At 43.4% G+C, this 26,292-nt stretch overlaps 1 protein-coding gene across 4 annotated transcripts in view; it reads left to right on the top strand.

Moving 5' to 3' along the window:
• Positions 1-26,292, top strand: part of EFCC1 (EF-hand and coiled-coil domain containing 1) — a 52,668-nt gene that overhangs the window by 12,602 nt on the left and 13,774 nt on the right. For 3 of the 4 annotated variants that reach the window (XM_062620397.1, XM_062620388.1, XM_062620372.1), the window contains exon 3: positions 24,826-24,983. In XM_062620397.1, the coding sequence (XP_062476381.1) occupies positions 24,826-24,983 (158 nt within the window). The remainder of the gene's footprint in view (positions 1-24,825; positions 24,984-26,292) is intronic. The other variant, XM_062620380.1, reaches the window with a different exon arrangement.

The raw sequence follows: 26,292 nt of genomic DNA, 5'->3' as shown, positions 1-26,292 counted from the left end.
TCTGTATTTTGTGGTGCATCACTGTGTTGACTTCCAGAGAGCCCTCTCTGGAGCCCAGGGCAGCATCACTGCATCAGCAGCACATCCCAAGCTGCCCATGGCTCTGAGCTGCGCAGCACTAACACCACTGTGGGCTTAACTCAGGTGAGTTTACACTGCCCAACAAAGATGTAGCCCTGAAAGCACAGATCCTCTCTACTGCAGAACAAGGAGACGTCAGAGGGTTGGTTGTAGTGGTTTAATTTGGTGGCTGGACAGATCTGGCATGAATGAGGCAAACAGATGGACCGCTTGCCTACATCGGCTTCTCTGATTTAATTCAGACCCAGGCAAAGCACTTTGGCCAAATAGTTCATCCTCAAAAAATATAGGCTGGAAACAGTTCAAACTAGCTGCATGTTTAGGCTACTTCAGGCAAGATTTCACATGGACTATAACACAAGGAAAAGCAGAAAAACTGTGGTCTTTTAATTGGATGCTTTCTTGCTGGAGTGTTCTGATTTTTCTTCCCTGAATGACATGAAATCAGTGTAGCTAAACTGAATTTCAAAATACCATTTTAAGACATACAAAAAAAAGAAGAAACCAAAATGAGATGTTACATTTTACGTTGAAGAGGCAGTTTCCTTTGATGAAAAACATTTTTTGTCATATTCCTAGTTTAACCCAAAAAAAAAAAAAGGAAAGAAAGAAAGACAATATTTGAACTGCTCTAAGCAAGAGTTGGGTGAGAAGCTGGTCCTTAGTCTCAGATACCTGTGTTTCCATTAACAAACATACATAGCTCTTCTTAATTCCCAATAGTATTATCCACAGTCTGCAGGGACAACTCCTTTAGCAGAGGAAGAAAGAGCAAGAACAGCATCAATAAGAGTGCTCTCAGCTAGTACTGTCAGAAGGACAGTGGGTGTGAAGTATTGCCACCCCTGGCAGGATATGCCCATGTGAATGCACTGACTTTGAATGACAGACCCCTGGAGCCAGGGGCTGGCATCTTTCAGAGGAGTTCTGATCCATCTCTATACAGCAGATTTATATACTGGGTTATTCTTGTGCTGTCAGTCCTATACTTGCTACTTTTCTCCCTTTCCTGTTGTTCCCTCCTCCTCTGGCTTTGCTTTGCTTTAAGGTTTTTGTTCAGTGTGATTTACAGTTCCCAAATGATGCTTCAAATACATTTAAAAATAAGAAACTTCAACAAGTGAATAAATCTACAGCTTTTTAAATACTTTATTTTTAAATACTCTGCAGTATACGAATGACCTAAGCTCTGAATTCACATCAGATAACCATGATTAAATATTTTAAATCCTGAGAGTTTTGAGGTGTTTAGACTTGAACTTCATATAAATCAGAGAAGCTGTCAATCCCGAAGGCTTAGCACATGTTGTGAAGTACTGACAGGCATTTATACTTGAATTGCAGCTCTCCAGCCTTACCAGGGTAAGGCTCGGCTGCTGCAAGCAGCACTGTCTGCACCAAACAAGTCTTTTCTTCTGGTTAGGAGACAGGTTACTTACAATCCGAATCACCTCTATATCAAATTGTGTTCTTTTTAGAACAGAATGTAATGAATGCTGGAAAGGTTGCAACTATTTCTTCCCCTTCCACACGAAGCAAGCTTTCCTGTGGCAGGCTGACAAGGAGCAGCCAAAGGAATGGAGCTGTGTTTGTGAAGGAGCATGATGATGCCTGGTACAGAAGTCACCAGGAAGTAATTGAGGCTTTGCTGCCTCAAGTTAAGCTTTCATTTAACAGCCTGCATTTACCTGTCATTACAGAGAGGGAACAAACAAAATGCTCCCCAGACAAAGCAGTCGCTGCCTAGGCAGAGCCCACAAAAGACCCCTGAGCCCTCCCGTGTCTCTGGTCGCTCCCTGGAAGGCAGAGCTGAACCGGCTATTTCTTCCTTCATGTGGCTCTCTAAAGCCAGCAAAGGCCCCAGTGCACAGGAGTGGGGAAAGAAAGAGCAGTTCTGCTCATTACTGTGAAAAAGGAGCTGTCAAGAGGGGCACCTTCTTTCATCCCTCCTCCCTCGCCAGCCTTCTTCTGACCCAGGGAACGGAAGCTTAAATGAGACAGTCAGAATGAGTGATGGAGCTGCATAGCCTGCACAAAACAAAGCGGGAGGCTGTTGGGAGCGGTCGAAGGGGCCCCATCCGGGGGCAGCAGACACGCTCAGCTCTTGGTGTCCTTGATTTCATTATGACAGAGGCTGGTGCTTGAACAGCTGCGGTGGGAAGGCAGACCCCCTTCCTTCTGCATCCATAAACACAGGCTGGAAGGCCCCTGCATGCATAAAACGAACAGTAATGCAGGGACATTTACCTTTGGTCAAAGGGAAAAGGATTAGTAGGACCACCAGTGTGACAAAGATCTGAACTACCATCGCTGGGGCTTCAGAAAGGGTCAGAGTAGTGGTGCAACATAAAGCTTAATGCTGGCAACAAGAATGGCTGATTTAATTAAGTTCTGTGTTGGAGGCAGAAGAGTAAAAGAGCTCACAACAGGCGAGGTGAAGGGGAACTGAGAGAGCTGCTGAAACACGGGAGGAAAACCCAGACTGCATTGGTTTTAAAGCCAGGCTTATGAATTACCCATCACATCAGCAGGCAGAGGCCCCACTTCACTTTTGGGTGTTAATGATTCCTGGTGAAGTTAAGCAAAGCAGTGCTTTTGAACGTTTGATTTGTGTTTTAACCACACTTAAAGGAAAGCAACTTTTCAAAGCCCAAACTGCTCCCAGACCCCGGGGAACACGGGCTGCTTTGCCATGCTTATGGCAATGCTAGATTGTTTTCCATCACTTTATCGATGAAACCATGACACCATGATTTGGCCCAGAATATAATCCAAGTGGCAGGTCAGAGGTGAGTGCTATAAAAGAGGGGTGAACATTTTATGTGGCTTGGATTGTGCATCCTTAAATTTACAGGGCTTTTTAAACAAACGCATACCCTGTGAATGTATTCAGTGCATGATACACATTAAAGACTTTATGTTTTTCAAAGATTATTTGTGTTTAGAGAGGGTACCATGTCATACATTAAACCCCACAATCTACCAAGATGTCTCTTATCTCATTAAAAACACTGCAGACTATACCATAGTTCAGAGGTAAGCCTCAATTAATCTCTGGAATTAAAAGCAATTAAGTTTCACCTCAGTAATTAGATTCATGTCTCAATCAGAAGTGCATTTGAATCCCAAAGCTTGGATTCAGATCAGAATATCCACTGCTGGAGGGGGAGCTGGATACAGAACTTCAGTTTTATCCTCCTTCTAACTGTGCCTGGTAGTCTGCCTTGGTCAGAGCCTGAAAACATGGTCTGTATTTTAACTTCTCTGGTCTGTATTTTAGTCGGAGAAATATGTTTTTATCACATGGTAAGGAAAGCTACAGTAGTAGGATTATCAGTTGATTTTTAGATAAATATTACTCAGTCAAGATGTTAAAAACCAGTATAAACTGGGAAGAATTGCAGAAGGATCTTGGGATACAGAGAGACTGGATGGCAGCAGGAGATGCTCACTGTGTTCATGACACAGATGCACTTGATGGGGGGAAGAACACCAAACAACCCCAAAGAGCAGTCCTGGCTTCAGTGGAACAGATACAGTGATGGACTCTGAGCTTATTATAACTGCTCAGGAATTACATCTTTGAGCTTTATATCCATAGGAATGTATTCAGCTCCTGAGTTGCAGTGAGGAAAACAAATGTAATATTATAGATTTCATAGAATGGTTTGGGTTGGAAAGGACCTTAAGATCATCAAGTTATCCCCTGGCATGGGCAGGGATGCCTTACACTAGACCATGTCACCCAAGGCTCTGCCCAACCCAAGGAACAGAGACCAATACGCGGAACAATTCTGCCTGTTCATAGAACACCTATATCAGAAAATGAAATTATGATCCTTCTGCCTAAAACAGAGGAAGACTGGGAAAAGCACAGAAAAGGCAATAAGTGTGCAAAAAAGGCATGGAAACTCTTTAGCCACTTTCAGATGTGGAAAAGAGAGAGACAGCTGAGGACAGATGACAAAAATGTCTATGAAATCTTCTTGGAGATCAAGATGAATAAGGAAGAGCTGTTCAGTCCCTTCCAGTGCAGGAACTGAGAGTCACCACGTGAAAGCAGGAATCAGGTTCAAAGCAGACAGAAAGAGTGGTTCTTCCACAGTGAGTAGAGCTGCTGTAGCAGTCCTGCAAGGACTGAGCTTAGGGAAGGTGACATGGATTGAAAAAGCACTGAAATAGCAATTAAACAAACACACAAAAACCCAACACCCCAAACAGCAGCTTAGCAGGTATTAAATAGGAAGACGACAGCTCTACCCAGGTCCCCGGGGCAAATCTACACTGCAGTGAAAGGCCAGGGGAGGATGAAGGATGCAAGCAGATACATTATCATGGATGTGTAAGAATTCTCTTTGAACTTTTAATATAGAGAAAATGATAAAATATAGCTCCATTTTAGGAGTGTCTCTAACATCACCTTGGCTTCACCTGCAGGAATCCCAGGTTAGACTGAAGCTTACCTCCCACACTTACAACCTAGGAGGACCCATGCTCTAAGTTGAGCCCTGGCTCAGATGTAAGAGCATAGCTCTGGAAGAATCATTGATTCTTTTCCTTCACATCAGATTCCCCATCTAAAAAGTTGATTACAGCAACCACAGAAGTAGGCAGCTACTACCCGCATTACTTAAGGGTTCTACAGTTACCTTTAAGGTGAACCACAAGCTTGAAGATGCTGTTTAACTCTTTATGCACCTAAATGAGAGATGGCTGCTACACAGTATCAGCGGTACTGGAGATGAGCAGGATTTGAAATGTATTAACTCTTTCTCTGATAAGAATAATTTCTCAGAGTGATAAATATCAGCTAGAATGTTGGGAAGTCCCTGACCCCTCTGTTTCAGTGTGAGAGCCAAACTCTGACTTTCAGCTTTAGACAGAACTTTCTCCCGTGTTGCAACCTCTCACTGTGTTTGTTGCGCAATCCTCATCAGCATCTGCTTGTGGGATATCATATGTAGGACACAGGATTAGATAGCTGGAGAGTCCAAAATCTAGTATGACAAACCCTGCCTTTATGTCACACTTTCACGTGCTAGCCTTTGCTTGACAGATGCCTATTGTCCAGTCTCCTATCACTTGATTCGTTTCCATTCAAATCCCACAGGTTCCCTGCTGAGCTGAAAACCAGCACACACTATTCAGTGTGGACGTCAGCTTTTGTGTAAGAGACAGCCATGGCAATATTGCAAAGATTCATTCCAGCCATTCATGCCCACAGTAAAATTTAACCTGAAAAGCTGGGTTTAGAGTTCCTGCCATACTGGCACAGCAAATAACTGCCCTATATAACTGGAAAAGATCATTTGTAGGAGTGTTGGCCCTGTGGTTACTGACACAGGCTGAGGTTGGGGACAAGCAGAGCATTTCACAACCTGGTATGTTTATCAGCAATAAAATATGGACTTCAGCATTTGCATTCCTTTGGCCACCATGCTGTTGGCAGATGTCTGCCATGGACGTATGGGTCTGTGATTTCTCACTTCACATTTTCTCACTTCACTCCAGGTTGTGCACATATATATATGCAGTGCTGAAGTTTCTGTTCATTGATTTAGAGGCCTGTGTGATACCTCACACTCACCATGCATACGCAAGTACCTGTGCCCATAAATGCATAGCTAGCTTCGTTTCTCATACTCAGCTGGGGCTGTCAGGAGAGAAAATGGTGTTCTGTAACCCTGGAAAGAAGGATTTTTTGTTATTTCTAGTCCAGATAGTCTAATGAAACACAACATTATAGCCCCATAAAAAATAAAAGAATGAAAAGGTTCTAAAACATGTAAATGGGGCATCCTCTTTTCCATCAAAACCCCTTTATAAGGGTGTAAGAATAGCCTTAAAATGTACAAGTGGAGGAGAATCAGACTGCAATAGCTGTTCTGTAAACCCCAAAGATTACGTAGCTTATCTGAAATAGATAAGTATCTGGCACACTTGCATTATTCCCAAACTTAGGAATATAAAGCATTTAATTTCCAATAGCACTGCTGCTCCCATAATAGTTGGCTTTTGTTAATAAATACACCGTGACCACTCAAACTGTACTATAGACATCTTTCAGGCATTGTAATGATTCATGTATATGTGATACAGGGACATGATGAAATTATCTCTTTAGATTGTTAAGGAAAATCTCAGTTGAGATCTGTTCCCATCAGTGTATGGCTTGGAGAAGACTGCATGCTGCAACTTCTAGAGAACTCCATCGTGAATATCAAATACAGACAACTTTAAAAGCAACTGGAAGAGTTACACTTACACTTGGACTGTAGGTCCCCTATTCTACTCTGCAAGGAGAGCCCACCAGGTTTGTAAGCACTGTACTGTAGTTTTCCCTTCAGGAAATTTCAGGTTTAAAAAGAGCCCATTTTTTAGGATGTGACAGTTGCAGCTCTAATCCCCACAGGGTTTCCCTTAATAGATTGTTTTATGCTTTTAACTTTGGGAACTTCTTTCCCATTGCTATAGTTGCTCTGCTGGCATATATATAAGTACACAACAGCGCGTGCTGCTCTGCTAAACCTTATATAGTCTAGATGATGCTAACACCTCTGTAGCACTTTTCAATTAGCCCTGGCCCCACAGGGAATGAAAAAGCATTGAATTAAGATAACCAAAATTTGGATTTAGGAGGCATTGCTCAGGAAATTAACCCATGCACCAGGTGAGATTTCTTGAGGGCAGTCGAGATCTGCACTGGTTTTACACTTGACATTGGGAAGGGTTTATTTTGGTTTCATACATCTTATAGAAGAAAAGTCAATTGTGTACCTTGGAAATGATGTTACTTTGATTTCAGCATTTCCTATAGAGGGTTAGAGAATCTCTGAGCAAATATCAGGTATAGTTTGGAGAGATGCTCATCATCCCCAAGTCCTGCTGATACTTGCAGTCCACTGACAGTAGAAAAGAGGAGTAAATCCCACCTCTCTGTGCCAGCCCTACCAGCCACATGAAGTGAGAAGATAGATCCAAGTGGTTCCATAGGAGACAGCAGCTCGAGGCTGTACAATCATCAAGCTTATTAGTTAAAACCAAACAAGCAAAACCCCAAATCATAAAGAGTTTGGAGAGAGAATCTTTGGGAGGTTTTGAAGAGGAAAGTGAGTATTTTTCAAGCTGCCACCTCACGAATGTGTTCAGATTTCTCAGCTTACACGTTTTCTTCTATAGTATTGCAGTGACACCACAAATCAACCATGAGAGCAGCACTGAACAGGGCAGCACGGCAACTATAGGGCAAAAATCACATTTTCCTCATAGAAACCAACAAAACCTGTCCACTGATCCCACCCTTGGAAAAAAGCTATTCTACAAACACAACCTTGGCTGCTCAGAAGCAGTCTTTCCAATGCAATGGGTCCACAGCAATAGGCAGAGCTTGGAAATAGTAGATGTGGTTTCTTTCTTAAATCTTCCACGAGACCTTTGCACTGTACATGAGCACAGCCTGGTTGTCTTATACTACAGAAGCAGAGGTGATCTGTCCACACAGCATGAATTGCTGTCACTTGGTTGTCTGCTGCTGGGGAGTCCCTTCAAGTAACAGGCCCCTCAGCACGCAGAGAGAGAAAAGGGCACTCAGACAATTTAAGCACAGCAGTATCAACAGCAGTGGGGAGGAATAACACTGCCAAAATCAATGACATGGTTCTGTGAAATGGTTTAAATACTCAGATAAGCTTTTACATGTCTATAAGGATAAGCTTTTATATGGCCATTAAAGCCCCACAAAAGTCCCTATGCACAAGCTGTGTGTGGAAATTTCAGAATGCTGGTTGTTGGAACCTGGGAAAAGATGGCTCTGGGCTGGCTCTGGGCCTGCATTTCTCTTTTGAAGCATCCACTGTAGCTCCCTGTCAGAGGCAGGGCACTGGACAAGATCAGACTCCAAGCATGGCATGGTTGTTCCTAAGCTCTTATCTTCTCATATCCATTTGGAGATCAGTACATTCCTGTAAGCCTTACATTTTGTTTGTTTTTCTGTAAGTTGTTATTACATGGAATGGTGATGTAACATCACCATTGTACTCAAATGAGGCTCTGCACAGCTTAAATCAAGCCGCCAATATAGTTTCCATTGTAGAACATGTGGGTTCTACATGATAAGGCTCCAACATGTGGGCTTATCTCTGTTCAAGAAGGACAGAAATTGGATTACCATTCTTATTACAGGAGCAACTGAAAATCCCATTAACCGGCTCCTCATTCAGCCTCATAACGAACCATCCCTCAGACTGGGATGTGCTGGCACAGCCTCATTATTTCATGAGCAATGGTGTCACTGTGGACTGACCTTCCTGGTTTTGATGACAAATACAGGTAGGTGCAGAAGTAACAGACCCCAGAAGTTCAAATGTGGTTGGTATGGCTCTGCTGAGTCACCAGATACGTACTGGGAAGGTGAGATACAGTGAGCAATATTCCAGTTGGCACCACCTGTAAGCAGGGGTTAGCCACAATCAGCAGCGCATCCGGTACACAGCAGACCCATTAAACAGCTTTTGATTTCATAGCCTGGCTCTCAGCCCTGCATCTACAAGTCATTTGCAGCAGGGACTTCTAATATACATCCAGCCGAATACAAGTAGACTGTCAATGGCAAATTGCACATGGCCAGAAAACGGTATTTCCTAGAATCTCACACAGTCCCAGCTGGAAAAGAGAGCAACTGGAACACCTCCACAGGACCACAGTGCCTGGACCTGCTAGAAGGCTGCAGATGAGGAACTCCTGTGAAATAAAGGCAGGCACTGAAGCTCTGCCATAGGTCAAGACTTTGCTTAGCCCTTTCCTGGGCAGTAATGAGACACTCTGGAGTAACCTTTGATCCGTCATGGCCTAAGAACTGAAGTAAACAGCGGTCTTAAGGAATACTGGGAACGCGTATCATGCCATCATGGCTCTGCTACACCGTTACGGACCCAGGAGCCTCAATTCTCATTAGTCTCAAAAGTGCATTTAAATAACAATTTTAAAAGCAGCTGCCAGCAATCCCACCTCAAGATACTTCGTCATCACCAGTACAGACACCTCGAGGCAGTTGTGCATGACGGGCTAGCTGAAATAGATCTGCAAGAGAAATACCCATTCTGTCTGTTTCTAATGATGTGTCTGGGTTTTAACGAGAGATCTGGCAATGATCTGGTGTTTTAGACAAATGCTTCTGCTAGAAAATGAAGTTCAGGCATCAGTTGTTTTTTACCAGCTTAGACCCATCATCAAACCTGGAGCCTGTCACTTCTCAAGCATTAATAGTGGGCCCTTACTCTGAAACTAAGATAATTTCTATTCCCAGAAGGATGGGGACCTGAAAATAAGCGGTGCTGATCCTAAATACCCCAGGTATGGGCAGGATGAATACAGTTCAGTGAGCCCTTGCTAATGCAAAACAGACCTCTGCATGCTCAGGGGATGCTGTCATTAATCCTTTAAAGACATAAACGTACAGCTGGCTTTGCTTACTGCGAGCATCTTGTTTTAAAGACCCTCCAGATAGCTGGTGTTTAAATGTACTCATGCACTGTTTCAAGGAATTTGCAATCAAAAATGCTGGCAGAGCACATTAAATCCTCCCTTTAGCTGCTATTGCAAGCCTGATCACTACAGGATTATAGAGTCTCTCTGTTACTCAACACGCCAGCACACAACAGAGTGGCAAATATTCACCTAATGAGAGATTGTTGCAAGTCTCTTCTAATAATAAGTTAAATAAAGATCACTTTGGAACCACAACTGATGTTTCAGAGGGAAAATGGGTCTCTACTGATAAATTCCAAGGTTAATGCTACAACAGTGTTGCAAACAGACTACATTGATCTTTTTCCCCACTTAGTTGTTTAAAGTATCCACAGAAGAAAATAAAACCATCTATGTACACTACAAATACCTACTATTAGGGTTTTTTCATCTGTCATCTCAGATGAAATACTACCTCTAGATTCCTAGGTACTGAGGTACACAGGCAAACACTAGGCTGTTCACCAGTTTTAATTCAAGCAACAAAGAAAACCCCTCAGGCTTTATTGTGGGACTGGGCTGAAGGACATCCAGAAACACTGCAGGGTAGCAGTCCTGTTTCTGCTCTGATTTCAGCTAGACAAAACCTTTTACACTCACTCTACTGGAAACTATACCAAGTAGAATATGCCCTGCCCAAGATGTTTCCATGTAATTCTGGGATGGACCTAGTATAGCTGTCAAAATTCAGACACGTAGTATGGCTAAAAGGGGCTTGGGGTTGGATGCTTTTGGGTTGTGAGGATTTTGAGCTTTTGTTTCATATCTCTCTTGAAAGATAATGTTGCTAATTCCTAAAAGCCTAGCAGTAAAACTCAGGAACACATTCTGCTTTCATTTTTTACCCATTTCTGTATTAGAAATGAGCACAGAATATATTATCCCTAACCAAAATACAAGCAACATGCTGTGAAAGCCAAATCCAACTTATTCCTGACATTTGGCTTTAGTAAACATAGTGTCAGGAAAATTAAGCTCAAATTTCCTCTTAAGGATTTACAAATTTAAGGGTTTCTTCCTCAAAACCTGTCATCCCACATGCTATATCCCCATTTTCTAAAAGGCCACCTCCACCTACCTGCGACTACACAGACTAATAAGCTCCCTAATGCAGCCAGCATCAACTGGAACACTTCCTTAGTGCGGCTCTACTTGCTTGGAGAGTTCCAAACTTCCTCCTCCCTTTTCAGTGCTCACAGTATAGGTTAGAACAACTTCTCCGTGACATTTGGAACTTCAGGGGAGTTTGAAGATGGGTCAGAAAACTTCAAAGTGAAGTTTATAGAAGGTTTTTATTACAAGTTTTTCTGCGTGTCACATTTTATCCTAACCTGCCCTCCTTCTAATACATAAACCTCAGGATTTGAAACTGTACTGTGGAATGTCAAGGGGTGAAGAAAAATACTAAGTCTCATACTGGATGCAAGAGGAATGGATCAACATTAGAAAATTTGGGATTTGAGCCAAGGCTGAAGCAGATGAGAAGTTTTCCAGAAGAGTTGCCCAGGGCAGCAAAGTGGAAAGAGGAAACAGGGTGGAAAAGCCCGGCTGCAGAAGTTTAAACTTAGTCACCTACTGTCAACTGAGAGTTCAATACACCTTTATAACTACCTGAGCTGTTGAATTCTAGTACATCCCTATGATGTTAAATTTGTGTTTACAGTAAGAGAACCCAACTGCTATCACCTACCGCTTCAAACAACTGCATTTATTTTAAGTCTTCCTCCTAGTGCTGTGTTACAGAGAACTCCTGAGAACTGCTTCCTGTTTTTCATACAGATTTCCCTCTTTTCCTGTGGAAACCTATTGAGGAAACTCTATGAAAACAAAAGGAAGTATCTGTTTCGAAATACCTGTGAGACTGCCCAGAAAAACTGGCTTTACCCACGGTGGGCTCCCATCAGGGCAGAGGCTGCATATGATGCGAGTGGTGCTGTGTCCCACGGAGGCAACTCTGAGCGCTCAAACAAGCTATGGGGTGTCTGCACAGAGGGGACAAGAGGGCAAAACCTGCCACGAGCATTGCCTTAGGACAATTAAATAAGGGGAAAAGACAAAGCAAAGCAAAGAACCAAAGCATTTTGTTAGACGCATTTAGAGTAACGCTGATTGGGAAAACATGAGTCCAGGTTCCCCAGCCTTCCCATAAGGAGTTTTCCCCAGCAACAATTTCCATCTCTCCTTCACCTCATTTCTGAGCTCTGCTACTCGAGAGCAACCACAGGGCTGTGCTGTACTCTCTGGTGTCCACAGATGACCAGCCATTACTCAGGGAGTAACACGGCAGCACTGATCCATATGTGAGTAAAGATCTTCCCTACAGAATGTACCTTGTTTCAAAACCTAATGGCAGCAAGTTTTGCAATACCTTAAATACACAGCACCTTAAACAGAATCACTCTCAGTTGATTTCTGCATTACTTCAGTTACCTTTAAGGTAGCTTTGATTTGCTTTAATCTAAGTTTGAAGACTGTGGAGCTAAAAAAATCCAGATAAAAGTAGCAAATGTACTTAATGTATGTCCACATAATTTTGTGTCTGTTTCTGAAGGCCTGCTCAGCCCCACTGAATCTGGATGACATTTACCCCCCAAGTACTGCAGTTCTGCTGAATGGCTGAGTGTTTCAAAGACCAACTGCAGGGATTGTGAAAGGATGGAAGGTGCTTTTGTTTCCAATGTTCATACTCTTGTTAGATAATCTACATGCACTTTCCAGCGCAGTATCTACTTGCTCAGTCAAGTTTTCTGCTTGTTCGGTTAAAATAGCTGAAAAAAAGTAGGGTTGTGGGGAGGAGCAAGAGTTATTTTAAGTTCTAATAAAATCTGCCTGCTCCTTTGCCCTGCAAAAGCAAGTCATGTTATCACTGACAGTATGGTTCTTGTCAAGGGCTTCTGCCAGGATTTCACTGTACCATTGCCCTAGTTAACAGGGAACACACCTGAAGGGTCTACAGGCAATTTTAGGACATTATCCCAGCCATACGTCAGTGCTGAAGGAACTATACTACCACCAGCTCTTCACAGAATCATGGAATGGTTTGGGTTGGAAAGGACCTTAAGATCATCCAGTTCCAACCCCTGCCATGGGCAGGGACACCTCACACTAAACCATGTCATCCAAGGCTCTGTCCAACCTGGCCTTGAACACTGCCAGGGATGGAGCATTCACAGCTTCCCTGGGCAACCCATTCCAGTGCCTCACCACTCTCACAGTAAAGAACTTCTTCCTTATATCCAATCTAAACTTCCCCTGTTTCAGTTTGAACCCATCACCCCTTGTCCTGTCGCTGCAGTCCCTGGTGACTCTTCCTGAGGGAGACCATGAGCCCGCTGATTTCAGACAGGTTAGGTCATGATTCCCTTACACTGGCACAATATACGTTTATGGTAAGTTACATCATTTGCATCCTGCACCAGCAGTCCTGCAGTCTAACCCCACAGCCACATTCTATACAAATACAGGCCTTAATAGTGCAGCAGCAATTCCAGAAATGAGAAGCCATCAAGATCTGGCCAATAATCCATTGGCATCAAGCAGCCCTGTCCAGCTAATGCTAATATGACTACGATAGCATGTTTAGCTTCTGTCTTTGCTGGCCTACTGTGTCCAAGTTACACTTCTTAAGTGTCTTTCAATGTATGCTTATTCCCATTGCCCAGTTGCTTAACCATTTTAGCTTGCAGTCCCTTGCAATAGCATCCTTGCTCTGCTGGAAGGCATCAGTAAAACCCAGAGGTACATTAACCTACATTTCTGGCATCTCATTTTTCAGAAGAGACAGAAACAAATCAGCCCAGCCTTTTTCTCCCTCCACTAAATACTTGTATTAATTTAGGTTGACTTTCTACAAGTGTTCAGTGATGTTGCAAACGGGCACCCTGCAAGTCCCAGGTGAGTAACTGGCAGAAGAGATGGAAGAGTACATCCCAGGGGACTAGTGGAGATTGCCTGAACCTTATCTGAATCCGTTTTATGAAATGAGCACAGTATAATCTTATTAGAGAAACTGGAAGATAGCTTATAAATGAAAAGCATTAGGAAGGCTGTTAAATGAGCTTGTACAAACCATAACCTGAACTTGGATCGGGCCAGTGGTTTGAAAACAGTAACACAGGAATCTACTCAGTAAGGATGTATGTAACTTCATTTATGTAAGTGTTGCAACCGATACAATGGAGCTAAAATGTAGTTAAACTGGTTTCTCTTGATGAGACTACATCTTTGGTTAAAAATATGCACTTGCTCACCTATTCTGTTGTAGTAAGAAAGAGACCATGAAAAGTTTAAACTTAGGCAAAGCTGAAGTAAATCTGCTGATAAATTCAATGCAAACCTGTTTGGACTGGGGTTCATCAGTGAAAGAAATTGGAGGCACTGCTAAGACAAACAGAGGTCCACCCATGGAGAAAGCAGATGAGCCAGAGTGCTGAACACACAGGGTGAAGAAATCAGTTCTTACACACAGGGAACAGTTATGTAAGGTTATGGGACATCTCTGTCACTGCCTTTTCAACCTCTAAATAATACATTTCTTATTCAAACATGTAACCAATAAAAGATTAAATAGAAGCTGCTGTATTTGCAGTCAAAATATACCTAGGACTATAATAAATGCAGGAATACTAAACCATCTTTTCTGATCTCTATGAACTGGCAAATGACTTCATAAACATTTGGGAAGGAAAGTTATTAAGTTGGGATTACTATAAAGGCAGTGTTACTCTGCACAAGTCAGCTACCAGAACAGTAAAGGCTTCAAGAAAACAAAGGGCAGGCTGCTTTCAGGAAACTTAAAACTAGTTCAAATAAGCATCAGAATAGCACAGAGATTAAATATGAAGGAGCATGCAGAATTATACAGTATTGAGTAGAGAAACAGCCTCTCAAGAGGTAAGGATGTTTTGATGAACATCAGTGAAACAGAAAACACAACAGTATGAGGTAATTGTTGTTGTGGTTTCCTGATACAGGATCTGAGGAACATGGAAGCTGTGACTTCCCCACGCTCACAGCAGAGGTTTGCTGGCACTGACACCTCGGGCTCAGGTCCCACAGAACCCACGTGCTCCCTTTGCACACTGAGGGCCCAGCAGTGGCCTCAGGACGGCTCTGCAGGGACCAAGCAGTGAGACAGGCCTTCATGGAACTGTCCTGCAGGAGCTTGAGAAGTGTTTGACTCAGCCACAGGATCAATGGGTGCAGCCCCTCCTGTTAACATACGTTAATGATGCATTTTCCAGCTCGGTAGGAAATAACTTGCAGCCACTTTAACAGCAATGTTGTGCCTTAAGTGAGCCACCTTCCTGTTCTGCCACTCCACATCCATGAGGCTGTATGTCTGTGAAGTTCTGAAGTACGTCCTAAAGGAATTCACATGGCAGTCCATGGGAATGGGCACGTATCTCAGTGATATCTGCAGGTCTGCAAACATCAGAGAACTGACAAAGAGCCTTTTGTCAGACATTGTAGGCTCTAAGAGCTTATTCAGTAGGATCCCCACCCTGCTGCCAAGTACTCCCTGACTCTGTTTAGGAAGAGCACATTTCTTTATCTAGGAGACATTAGAACCATCACTGGACATACGATCTTTACTGACGTACGCTCTAGCACACAGAAGATAACAGAAGGATTCCTCGGGATTAAGTAGCACGTGTCTACGTGAAGGAGTACACGAGAGGGGTTGGTGTTATACAAGCAATGGCAGAAGGAAATTATCTCCAGGGCCACAGCTCTGTTGCATTTCTTTATCTGGCTTCTATGCCTTATATCAAGTGTCTGGGTTATAGCTATCAGCGGTTTAGAATTTCACGGTATTTATTAGTTTTTCATTTTAGGCTTTCAAGCATCTCTCTGTAAAATACAAGTCAGGGTTCCAGGAGAGAATTCCAAAAATAAAACTTTGGAGGTCAGGAAGAAGGCTTTGGAGAATACATACATGCACCTCATGCTGATGTAATTAGGGGGGGCTATGGTGGTGTTTGTTCATATGCCTCTGTTGCTTCCTTATAGGCTAAAAGGAGATATCAAAAAATGTCCAGAGAAGTTCTGCCAATGAGACTGCCCACCTGACTGGAAGCAAAGAGGGCTGGAAATCATAGAATTCTGGCTGGGGAGGGACCTCAGGGATCATCTGGTTCAACCTTTCTTGGCCGAAGCATGGTCTCTAATGAGAACTTGTTCTTACATGAGCTTCAGGCTCACTTCAGACACACACTGGAGAAGTAAATTTTGCACTGCTTGTCTGAAGTGGACCCATAACATTGCTAATAGAGTCTCCAGCTAACACCAGGCGGCAGGGTTGGGGGATGTAAACCTGAGGAAGGGCACTCACAGGATGTGAAGTATCTCATGGAAAGCAGCCTGGCACAGCCCCCAGTGCTGAAGTGGCAGGATCCAGGCCACTGCCAATACCATCCACATTCTCTTCTGCTGTTGTGGAACACAGCTGACTTGGCTGGTATGGCATGGTGTGCAAACCAACAGCAGAAGTCTTCTTAATGCACCTGCACAAAGCCAGCTACCCTGAATTACTGCTGCACCCACAGGGCCTATGAGGAATGTCCACCAAGGGGCATTAGGCTTTCTGTGCTGAAAAGATTTAACATATTGGTGTAACAGGGAGATGCTGTTATTTAACCAATGGTTAGTGGTCAGTGCGATACTAAATAAAGCCCTTCTGGTCCTTCAGCTATCCCTCAGCATTGTCTCTTCAGATACAGACTGTTGGGCTACTTCACATTATTGTGGGGTCTAGCACCAGCCCCAGGTCCAATCTGTTGAGTCTTAGGGGCTTTTGGAATGATTCTGACATTGCCAGCTTCAGCTACACTAAATTAAAACAATTGTTCCAATATGCAAGGGAAGCCCCAGAGCAGAGCTATGTAACAGATAGAGACGGAGTACTGGATCTATGACTTCTATTTGCATGACTAGGAGGAAAGTTGCATCCAGGCTTTTAATTCAGAGTGCCACCAAGCTTTGTGCAAGCTTTAGCAAGTAGCTTTTGAACTATTAGCCCCATCAAGAACAAGTGCCACTTTGATTTGCCTCGTTTTAGTTAGGTCTGCATTGTGTGCATCTGAACTCCAGATTTCAGTGCAAGTATGAGAATTGCTAGCTGCAGGGTGTGGTAATAGAGCTCCTGATTCCAGTGGAACAACATCTGGGAATTATTTCCGTTAGCTTGTCACAAAAGAATTCATCGAGGGGCAGGAATATCTGAATGACATGATTCCAAAGTGATGTATGTTTCTCCTGGATAGTACAGTGGCTACTGACCTTAAAATACCCCTCATGGAGCAAAAAAGCAGCCTGGGTCATCAAGGATATACTCAAGAACTACCGCCATGTAACGTAATCTCTTGCTAGGTGCAGGATTCATAACAGCACTATAGTTACCTCATCTGTTTAGCCTAGTTACCAAATGTTGTCTTCCACAGAGCAGCCCAAATGACTAATAGTTTATTAATAATGGTAAACGAACTAAAGGTTAAGGAAAACTCAGATCTTGAGCTGTGTCTCGGAGCTGAAAGGAATGCACTCTGTAAATCCCAGAAACAGGTCCGTGCAGTTTGAATTCAACTTCCTTAGTCATTTATTTGCAAGAAGCTTATGTATGCATGGGGGTGTGTGTATATCCATGCATGAGAGCACCTAATTTGTACTTAGGCTTAATACACTGACATTTATCTTAACTGTAAATGACAGTCGTGGTCGGACACTTCCTGATTGCCTAAGCAGCCGTTTTTCCAACCAGATCTGGATATCCCAGTTGCCCTTGGTCATCATGCTTGTAGTAAGCATGGTTAAAGCCCTTCCCAGATCTTTGCTCGCGAAGCCAAGCCATCAATATGGCCTTAATTGGTAGGTTGAAAAGGAATGAGGAGGTTTTTGGTATTCTCTTCACCACAGCATGATCTACCAGACTAAAGATTGCATTCAGAACTTTCTGCTCATTTTAGGTGCCCACTTCTCTCAATGCTCACAGTACCTGGTGTTTCAGGGCAACCCACACACAGCATTGTCTCCATGGTCCCTTGCTTTGGCTGCAGCTCTCCTAAGATACTGTGGAGATGCAGCCCCATAGTCTCAAATTCCATGCCAAAAAAACCCTGAACCATTAGGACCCTCTTATTACCTGCACACCCAGAACAGGGCGTTATGTGTAGAAAGCCTCATTTGCCCAGCATTATGCAGGGTCTCTGGTGGAGATGAGAGTAGAATCTACCTCCTCAAAGGAGCATTTATTTGCTTTAACAACAGTACCCATTCTGTCCCTGTGTCTCACCTGACTTGCTACTTGTAGCTTTCACAGTAGACGAAGAATGAACTGCAGAAGTTTCCTTCTCTTTAAAGTTGTTGTCCATCCACAGAATTCATTCATCCCCTGCCTTGAATGAGGCAAAGGTCACATAGGAAATTTCCCAAATAACCTTAAAAAAAAAAACCAAACCAAATACACTTAATGCACAAGGACTCATAGGAGGTAGCATCCTCATGACATCTGTGATCTCCATGAACAGGGTCAGATTCTCTACATTCTCTGCATAGATTTCTGCTCCTGGTTAACTGAGCAACTGACAGCACAGTAAATTCCCATCCTCCGTGGGGAGCTGCAGAGGGGGAGGGAGGAGAAACTCATTTGTAAATGGTTTGTCCAAACAGGTACTGATAGGAGAGCAGTGGCAAGACTTCAAGAACCTGGATAACATCCCACATTATATCAGGGAGCGTGTTTGACCCTTAAGCACTTCTTGATACATATTGCATCCTTTGTCCCTTTATCTCTATCCCAGCCCTGTCTCCTTTCCCCATGTTCACAGCTGCTGTTGCTGTAATTCTCATTCTCACTGCAACCACTGTACCTGTTCAGGTTGTAATTCAATGGTGTGTTTCCGTGGGCAGTAAAACCCAACCAAAAGGTCTCCATCTGCCTACCCCTTCCCAGCCCTGTGCTTTGCCATCCCCTGACTCTCAGGCCATGCACTGATCCAAGCTGCAGGCTCCTCTCCAGAAATAAGAGGAGTGTTTTAAACACACCTCATGTCACAAATCTAGCATCATAGCAGCACAAGCACGTGCACAACTTGCACAACGGTCACGTATGAGAAGGTGCAGAGTGGAAGCAAGGTTTAAAGGAGGGAGATGTGTTTCTTCTTGGCCATGGACTGAAGCATGTCCAGTACTTCCGAGCTCTTCGAAACAGTCTGTGCTGCAGACAAAGGAGATACAAGGCCTTTTAGGAATTCATTGACTTCTGTTATTTTTGCTTGCCTGAAATCGAAAAGATCATCCTACGAAATTAATGTATGGTGAGAAATTTAACCCAAACGGCACAGGAAAGCAACGTGCAAGGGAAAAGCTGTGCGTGGAAATTTGCACGGCAGCAAGGCAGAACTCTGCTACTCGTGACAGTGCCAAGATGTGCCTGTTCATAGAGGATGTGGAGGAAGAGATTCTGCAAGAAAACACATTGCAATCAGCAACGTTGGTTTTGTTCTAGAAGATGGTGACTTTGGCAAGAAAGTGAAAGTCAGTCAGTAACAGGAAACCTCCCAGCACTGTAGCCGGTATTATAAAGGCTCTTTAACTACATCTTTATGATAGCTACTAAAACCTCATATTTAATACTTTACAGATCAAACTGTTTAGAACCTGAGATTAAGAAATGTAAAATCCAGATTGCTCCGAGGAAGTTCGTTCATATGATTCCTGTTGGAGAGGGGCTCACAGCACCAACCAAAGACAGATGCAGTCAAAACGCCACGCAGACACTAAGCTCCAGCCTGAACACTTACTTGATCTGAATGTTACATGAAAAGTCATAAATAAATCAGAAATGTGCACACCTTCTGAACTCTGTGACTCCCTGTAGGAGAAAAAATCAAAACTGAAACCATTCCAGGTTCCCTGAACTGGGACAGTTGGGGTAAAACAGCACAAAAATAAAGATCACACCTCCTTCTGGTTACAAACTCCTCATACACTTCTCAAAGTGCACCTGAGGTTGTGGAACTATAGTGAGGGCAATGTCCACGTTCAGACAGCTGTTTGATCTGCTCCATACAATCCACCTGGTTAAAGGTCTATGAATGTGAAGCTAAATAATTCCTCAGTTACTTTATGCTAGTTAGGAATGATTGGGGTTTAAGATGTGTTTAGCACCAGAAGCGGGGCAGGGAGGGGGGGTCCCACAACAATAGGAGGAGAGGCAATTAAAAGCCAATTAGTCATGGTCATTGCTTCAAGGTCCAGCACTTTGCAAACGCTCTCTTCTCCAACTTTCCTTCTCCAGAGCTGCCCATTATCTGCAGCACAAAGACTCTGACGTGAATGTGGACTGTCTGCCTGTCTCCATGGGAGCCTGGCCACACTGCTCCATACCCAAACGCTTCCCAGGCAGCCCCAGCACTACTTTCCCCTCTGATCTTTGCCCTAAACAAATGTGCTGTTTATTCACTCTTCTTCTCATTTATGGAGACCCATTTGATGCTGTATGAATGCTGATGAGAAAAGAATTAAACCTATGTTTAAGAATGAGTGAAGATTCCTCCTTCGAGCATTTACCATGACAGCAAAAGCTAACAGTTGGCCTCTTTTGTCAGGCTGCTCTTTACATCCACTCTGCCACTTGGAAATTAAAGATGCAGCTTTGGCACTGAAGCAAAGAAAAAGTGAATGAATGTAGGATCCTATATTGATGGCAAAATTAAAAGAAGGAAACAGCCCCTTTCTTCCAACAGGCAGCAAAGATTCATTAGTACCCTTAAGGCTATCCTTAAGCTGTTCTGTGCAACACTGCTGTCTAGCATCTTCTTCAATCCATCTCATGTTTAGTTTCTGGTTATAGTTAGGGAAAGGCAAGTTTGCCCTTGCAGCTACGTGAGCAGTGTTAGAAGTTTCTGTATAGCCAAAAAGCTCTCTAGCTGTGCCTCCTGATCTTTGGCACCAAACCTGGCAGGTGACACCAGGTTTGGATGACATGAATGAAAGCCAGCTGTTCATACATCCCTCCTTGGGAACTCCACTGCACAGGACACCCCCCTCCCTTTACCTCTGTCATCAGGCTGGTGGTCCTGTCCTTTCCTCTCGCCTTCCACGGTCACTGCTGGGGATAAACCTGTACCCAGCACCCCACAGCACTGGGCTCCAGGCAAGATAGACCAAAACAACACATTTCCAGTTCTGTTGTTTCCAGTGGATCCTTGACACTGTCTATTAGCTGCTCTCCTGGGGGGGGGGGGATGGATGGTTAACATTTCTGTATGTGCTCATGCTGCTGCTTGCTTTTTCCCTTCATTTTTATCTGGCAGGATGAGCTCTGAAATTCCAGCTTGTCTGCCCATGCATTCCTTTAGACACATTTAAAGATCTGCCCCTTTGCTGAACACCTTGAAGGTAATTTCCACGTGTGGTTCTAGAAAACAGGGCTGCATCTGAATCCAGGCTGCCTTTTATTGAGGGTATAAGGTTCACTAACTTGGCTTGTATTTCTTGTGGTGGGGAAACTAAGGCACGGTGTGATTTGGTATAAATGATAGACCCTGCGCCAGAACCAGGGTTTAAATTCTGAAGCACCTGGGTGTGAAAACTCTTGCTGAAAACTTCCGTTTCTTTCCATTTTCCCAGATGAGCATCTCCAGAGAAGACAGACAGGGCTGTCTTTAGCCAATAGTGCGTGTGCTGTCTGCAGGGGTCCCTTCATTTCTCCACATTAGGAGAGAGCTGATGATGTCCTCTCAAGAAAGATGAATTATATATATTATATATTATACATATATAAAATTACCAGATTTCATCAACTAATTATAAGTTCCCTTGCAAGAACTATGCAGAAGATAGAGCTATTATTTAGGTCTGGCTTGAGTCTCATCTGGGAAGAGGGAGTCTGCTACTCGAAGTCCTGAACTCTATGGGAAGGATTGGGGTTTTTTCCAAACTTCTCCTTGGACTTCAAGCGAGGCTGCCAGGTGTAACGTGTGGATACCACCAGCAGATCTCCCATTGAACATCACAGCAGTCACCCACTTTTGCTAGAAAAGACTTCCATGATACTTGAATATTATCAGTGGTTTATGGGTTAAAATCTTAAGCTGCTCTGAGGCTACAGTGAGTATTCACTGAAAAGCCACATGTCTGCATGATGCGAATTGGCTCTGGAGGCCTCCGAAGTGATGCTGCAGCCCAAACCTGAAAGAACAATCTGCACAAAACCAGGCCCAGTCCTCAAGAAGCTGTCAAGGATTTTTATTGCACACCAGAGCCCAAGATATTTGTCTTAAATGAAGGAAATTAACACACCTCAGAAAAAATAAAACATATATATATATATGTCCCCCTTGGGCAGGGGGACACTACTATATTGCACAGCAACTGTGCAGAACACCAAAGCTCTGCGATGCTTCCAAGAGCCCCATTTTGAATGCCCAAGCTTAACAGTGCTTCTGATCTGTGCACTGCTTTATCATTCCTTTTTCCAGCACTAATGGAGCTAACTGACTAGCCAGGCTCTGTTCTGGAGACTGCTCTTTCCCTTGGCTTACAGGAAATCCAATTGTTGCTAAGGTAAATCATGCCAAAAGTCATAAATAAAACATGGCATTGGGGTTTATGCAATCAGCTCTGCTCGAGGGGGTAAATAAATGGTTTCCCTCAGCTTCTGTCCGTACACAAATCCTGACACACTGACTTTGGTGGTTGTTGCTGTTAAATTCCTGGTCTTACTTCACATACTTGGACAAGCAACAAGGGCACTACTATTGGTGTGGATCTGGAGGAACTGGCAGTAGCTGTGTTAGATTAAACAAAAGCTCTCTGCAATACTTATCTTCAACTTGGCATCAGCTTTTCTATTGCTACATCCCAAGTCCTGTTTACAGCAGTAGTAGAATTCACAGGCAGGAAGTATGTAGATTTGTACAAAAAGATGATGGTCTACAACTTGTTTCAGCAGGACTAATTGCTCAGGGCTTTAACTCTCACTTCTGGTTGATGACTATTGAATGTGTTCAGCACGAGAAATGCTCAACATTCACTAGCCCAAAACTAAACTGAGGAGGAATTTGGAGGGAACTTAACTGACTTAAAAAAACTCTTGAATTCAGTTTGCTTTCTTCTGCATCTAGATTCCTTGTGATCTATCTGGCAGCTCCTACTGGGAAAAGTAGAACTAGTATATGATCTAAGCAGGAAAATATCCTGATGTAACCATTGAAAGAAAAATGCTTGCCAAGTAGAAAAAAAGGAAGCAATAGAAATACACTCTATAGGAAATGTAGACTATTATGTTACACAACGCACACAAGCTCGCTATGGATTGGACTTGGTGTTTGATTCTCTCCATGCCTGAGGGGTAGCCTATTCCTACCTTGGAAAATGCTTGATATCAAACTTATATGTGTGGACTGATCCACCACATTTCCATTTATCCAATGTAATTATGAGTTTCTTACTGAATTATAGCAGTCTAATTTCTTAAATTCTTCATAGCTTTGATTTCAGCAACATTTTGTGGCATTAAGTTACATATGTACATTGTGGGGGAAAAAAAAAGACTCCTAAAATAAATTCAGTATTAGGTGTTGCCTTTCCATGTCATAGAAACTATTTACTACTCTGCATGTAAATAGGAGTGTCTGAATTGATTACGTCAGCTGTTTCATACTTCCATGGTATTTCCTCTGAATAAGTGATACTGTCATTCAGTACATCCTATGAAACAGCAGGTATGAGAGTCAAACTGAACCAAACCAAATGTATTCCAATAAGAGAGCAGTAGCTCCAATGGACTCGTCATTTCTGGCATTTCACATTCCATTCCCATTCTTTCCAAAATGTAATATTTTATTAGAATCCCAGCCTGGTTTGTGTTGGAAGGGCCCTTAAAGCTTATCCAGCTCCAGCCCCTGCCACGGGCAGGGACCCCTTCCACTAGAGCAGCTTGCTCCAAGCCCCTGTGTCCAACCTGGCCTTGAACACTGCCAGGGATGGGGCAGCCACAGCTTCTCTGGGCACCCTGTGCCAGCGCCTCAGCACCCTCACAGGTAAGAGCTTCTGCCTAAGAGCTCATCTCAGTCTCCCCTCTGGCAGGTTAAAGCCATTCCCCTTGGCCTGTCCCTGCAGGCCCTTGTTCAAAGCCCCTCTCCAGGCTTCTTGCAGGCCCCTTTTAGGTATTGGAAGGCTGAATTATTAAGGAAATAAACCCGTGTTGTTAGATTTTAGCTTGCGTGCAGTAGATGTTTCCACTGTACTACACCCAATGACTTACAGTGACCTGCCTCATTTCTTGATTGACAGACGGGTCCTTTTCCTGACTGGATTAGAACATTTTCAACTCAACTACATGTATATATGTTCTGGATTTTTTCTCTAACATGTGCTACCCTGAATTTCCTTGAAGGTTTTGCCCTAGTCCTGTCCATTTAGGTAACTATAAACTCCTCAGTTGGAACAGTCACTGTCCTTCATTGAACTTCATTTCTTTTCTCAATATCATTTTGTTGGCAAATTTAGGGGCTCGTACTCATCAGGTACATTACTTGATCTGTGTATCACCACTTGAAAGCAGTTTCCTCTAAAACACACAGGTGTAATACCCTCCACATTCTATTCAGGAAAACTCACCATTTCCAATGAGGTAGCAACACAGAAGCACATTGCTGAGATGCTTCTTACCATTAACTCACTGATTTTCAGATGTCTCTCTGTTTCTGTATCATTCCTTTTGACTTTTCAGTGGCTGACACTGCTTTGTCTCCAGTACTTGAAAGATTCAGGTCAAAACTGCCTGACATTTTGGAGTCAGAGAACCAGCCCAAGTGACCAGAGGCAAGACTTGCTACCCTAGCCATGGTGTTATGGTGCCCACAGTAAAGATGAGGCATGCACTGCCATAAACTGCCAGTGGGGAAGGAAGAGTTTATGACCAGAGTAGAATGTTCTCATATGTAGCTTCTAGATGTCTTTGACCTGAACTAGCGGCTATAACTAGCATTTAGTTCTTACTACCTAAAGAACAGCTGAAGGCCACCTTCCTTTGATTCTCTGTGAAGCAACCAAATGCAGCCCTCAGGGGTTTCATTCTGCAAGCACAGATACCCCTGTTTTGCTATGGCAAGTCTGCACGAGTGCAGAGTCATTCATGTGCTACGCTGTGTGTGTTTATCTTGCTTTCTCCTACTTCCTATAGGTCCACTTGACTTCACCCTTCCTTTGCAGGTCAGAAATGGTGAGATTCCAGCTTCCCTCAAGCAGCAGCCCCGAGCAGGAGGAGGGAGCAGCCTTACCAGACGGGAGATGCTGCCTGGCTGTCGAACAACAGGACCGGCGCTCGCCCACCGGCGGGGCTGGGCCTTCTGAGAACGGTACCAAACCCAGTACCCAAGCACTGTAGCCCCTCACTGGTCTGTAAGATCCTCAGCAGAAAAACTAATATAGCTATTAAGCCCAGCAAAGCCAGAAACCAGTCCTAATGAATCTTGAAATCCTAGACCTAAATAAAAGGTAATATCCCAACTTTCTATCCCTCAGTCCCTAAGTAATTTTATGCTCAGGGAAAGATTGAAGGTATTGCTTAGACCTATGGTTTAAAAAACTGATTTTCTCATATGATTCACTTCACCAAAACCTTTTTCCTGGCTTAAAAGTATGACGTTTTCATTTCTTTGTAAATAAAGGCTCAGAACTGCAGCAGAACAACTTCCAACAGAGCGATGTGCAGTTAATAGTGTACAGTCACTCTCTGGAAACATGCTGGCTACTTCAGTGACTCTGAAAAGATCCAACCTGTTTAGCACATGCAGCACTAACTGCTGCCATAAAATTGACACTTGTGCTGTCTCATGGGACCGCATGAGGCATCCTTTGAAGGCCTTCTGAGGTCACTGGGGTTGCCAAGGGCTTTGCAGAGCAGCCAGTTAGAAGGGCTCTCAAAGAGACAGCTATGTGGGGGACTCATTTTACTGCTGTAATGCTGAGACACATTTATGACAGCCATCACAGAAGGTAAACATCTTCTGCCTCCCATGCCCAGTAGACAGCAAATGCCAAGTGTGCTAAGTCTGCCTTACCTTCAGTGATTATTTGGGGTTTTTTTGAGTACGTCTAGTTCAAAGAAGACAAAAGCATTTATCTGACATCAGCTGTAAGTAACAGGGTATCTTTACTGCCGACTGGAGTGACAGAAACTTAATGTTAGGTATTTATTGCCTGGACCTGGCAAGCAGCTGCTTGGGAATGTGAAAAATGATGACATTTCAATACAATTAACGCTGCAGCATGTTCTCCATATGGTTTGACTTGTAAAGTAAACCTGTTTTCACTAAGACTTTTATCAAATCAGACACTTTGCCAGCTCAAAGGCAGTTGCCATGTCTACGCTTACCCATATTTCAAGTACAAGCAGCTTTTTAGCAAAAGCTTTTCAAAGAAATAAACTGTGGGTTTATAGATTTGAAACCATGAAAAACTGCTCCATCGGAGAAAAAAGGATTAGTCGGGCAGAAAAGGAAAACAACTCAGAAAGCTGAACAAATAAGAGGATGCGCAAACACCTGGGATAAACCTCGATAGGCCAGGCAAATACATCTAGGTGCAGAATTAGTTATGGGCTTTTATATACATTTTATTTATGTCTTAGAGCAGAAAAACAATTTCATCAGTGGAATAGGACAAGTTATTCTGCAT

The sequence above is a fragment of the Pezoporus occidentalis genome, unplaced genomic scaffold (assembly GCF_034315485.1).
Source record: "Pezoporus occidentalis ecotype Australia unplaced genomic scaffold, CSIRO_AGI_Poc_V1 ctg106, whole genome shotgun sequence".
In the NCBI taxonomy this organism is placed as follows: Eukaryota; Metazoa; Chordata; class Aves; order Psittaciformes; family Psittacidae; genus Pezoporus; species Pezoporus occidentalis.
This window is presented reverse-complemented; position numbering and strand designations above follow the sequence as displayed.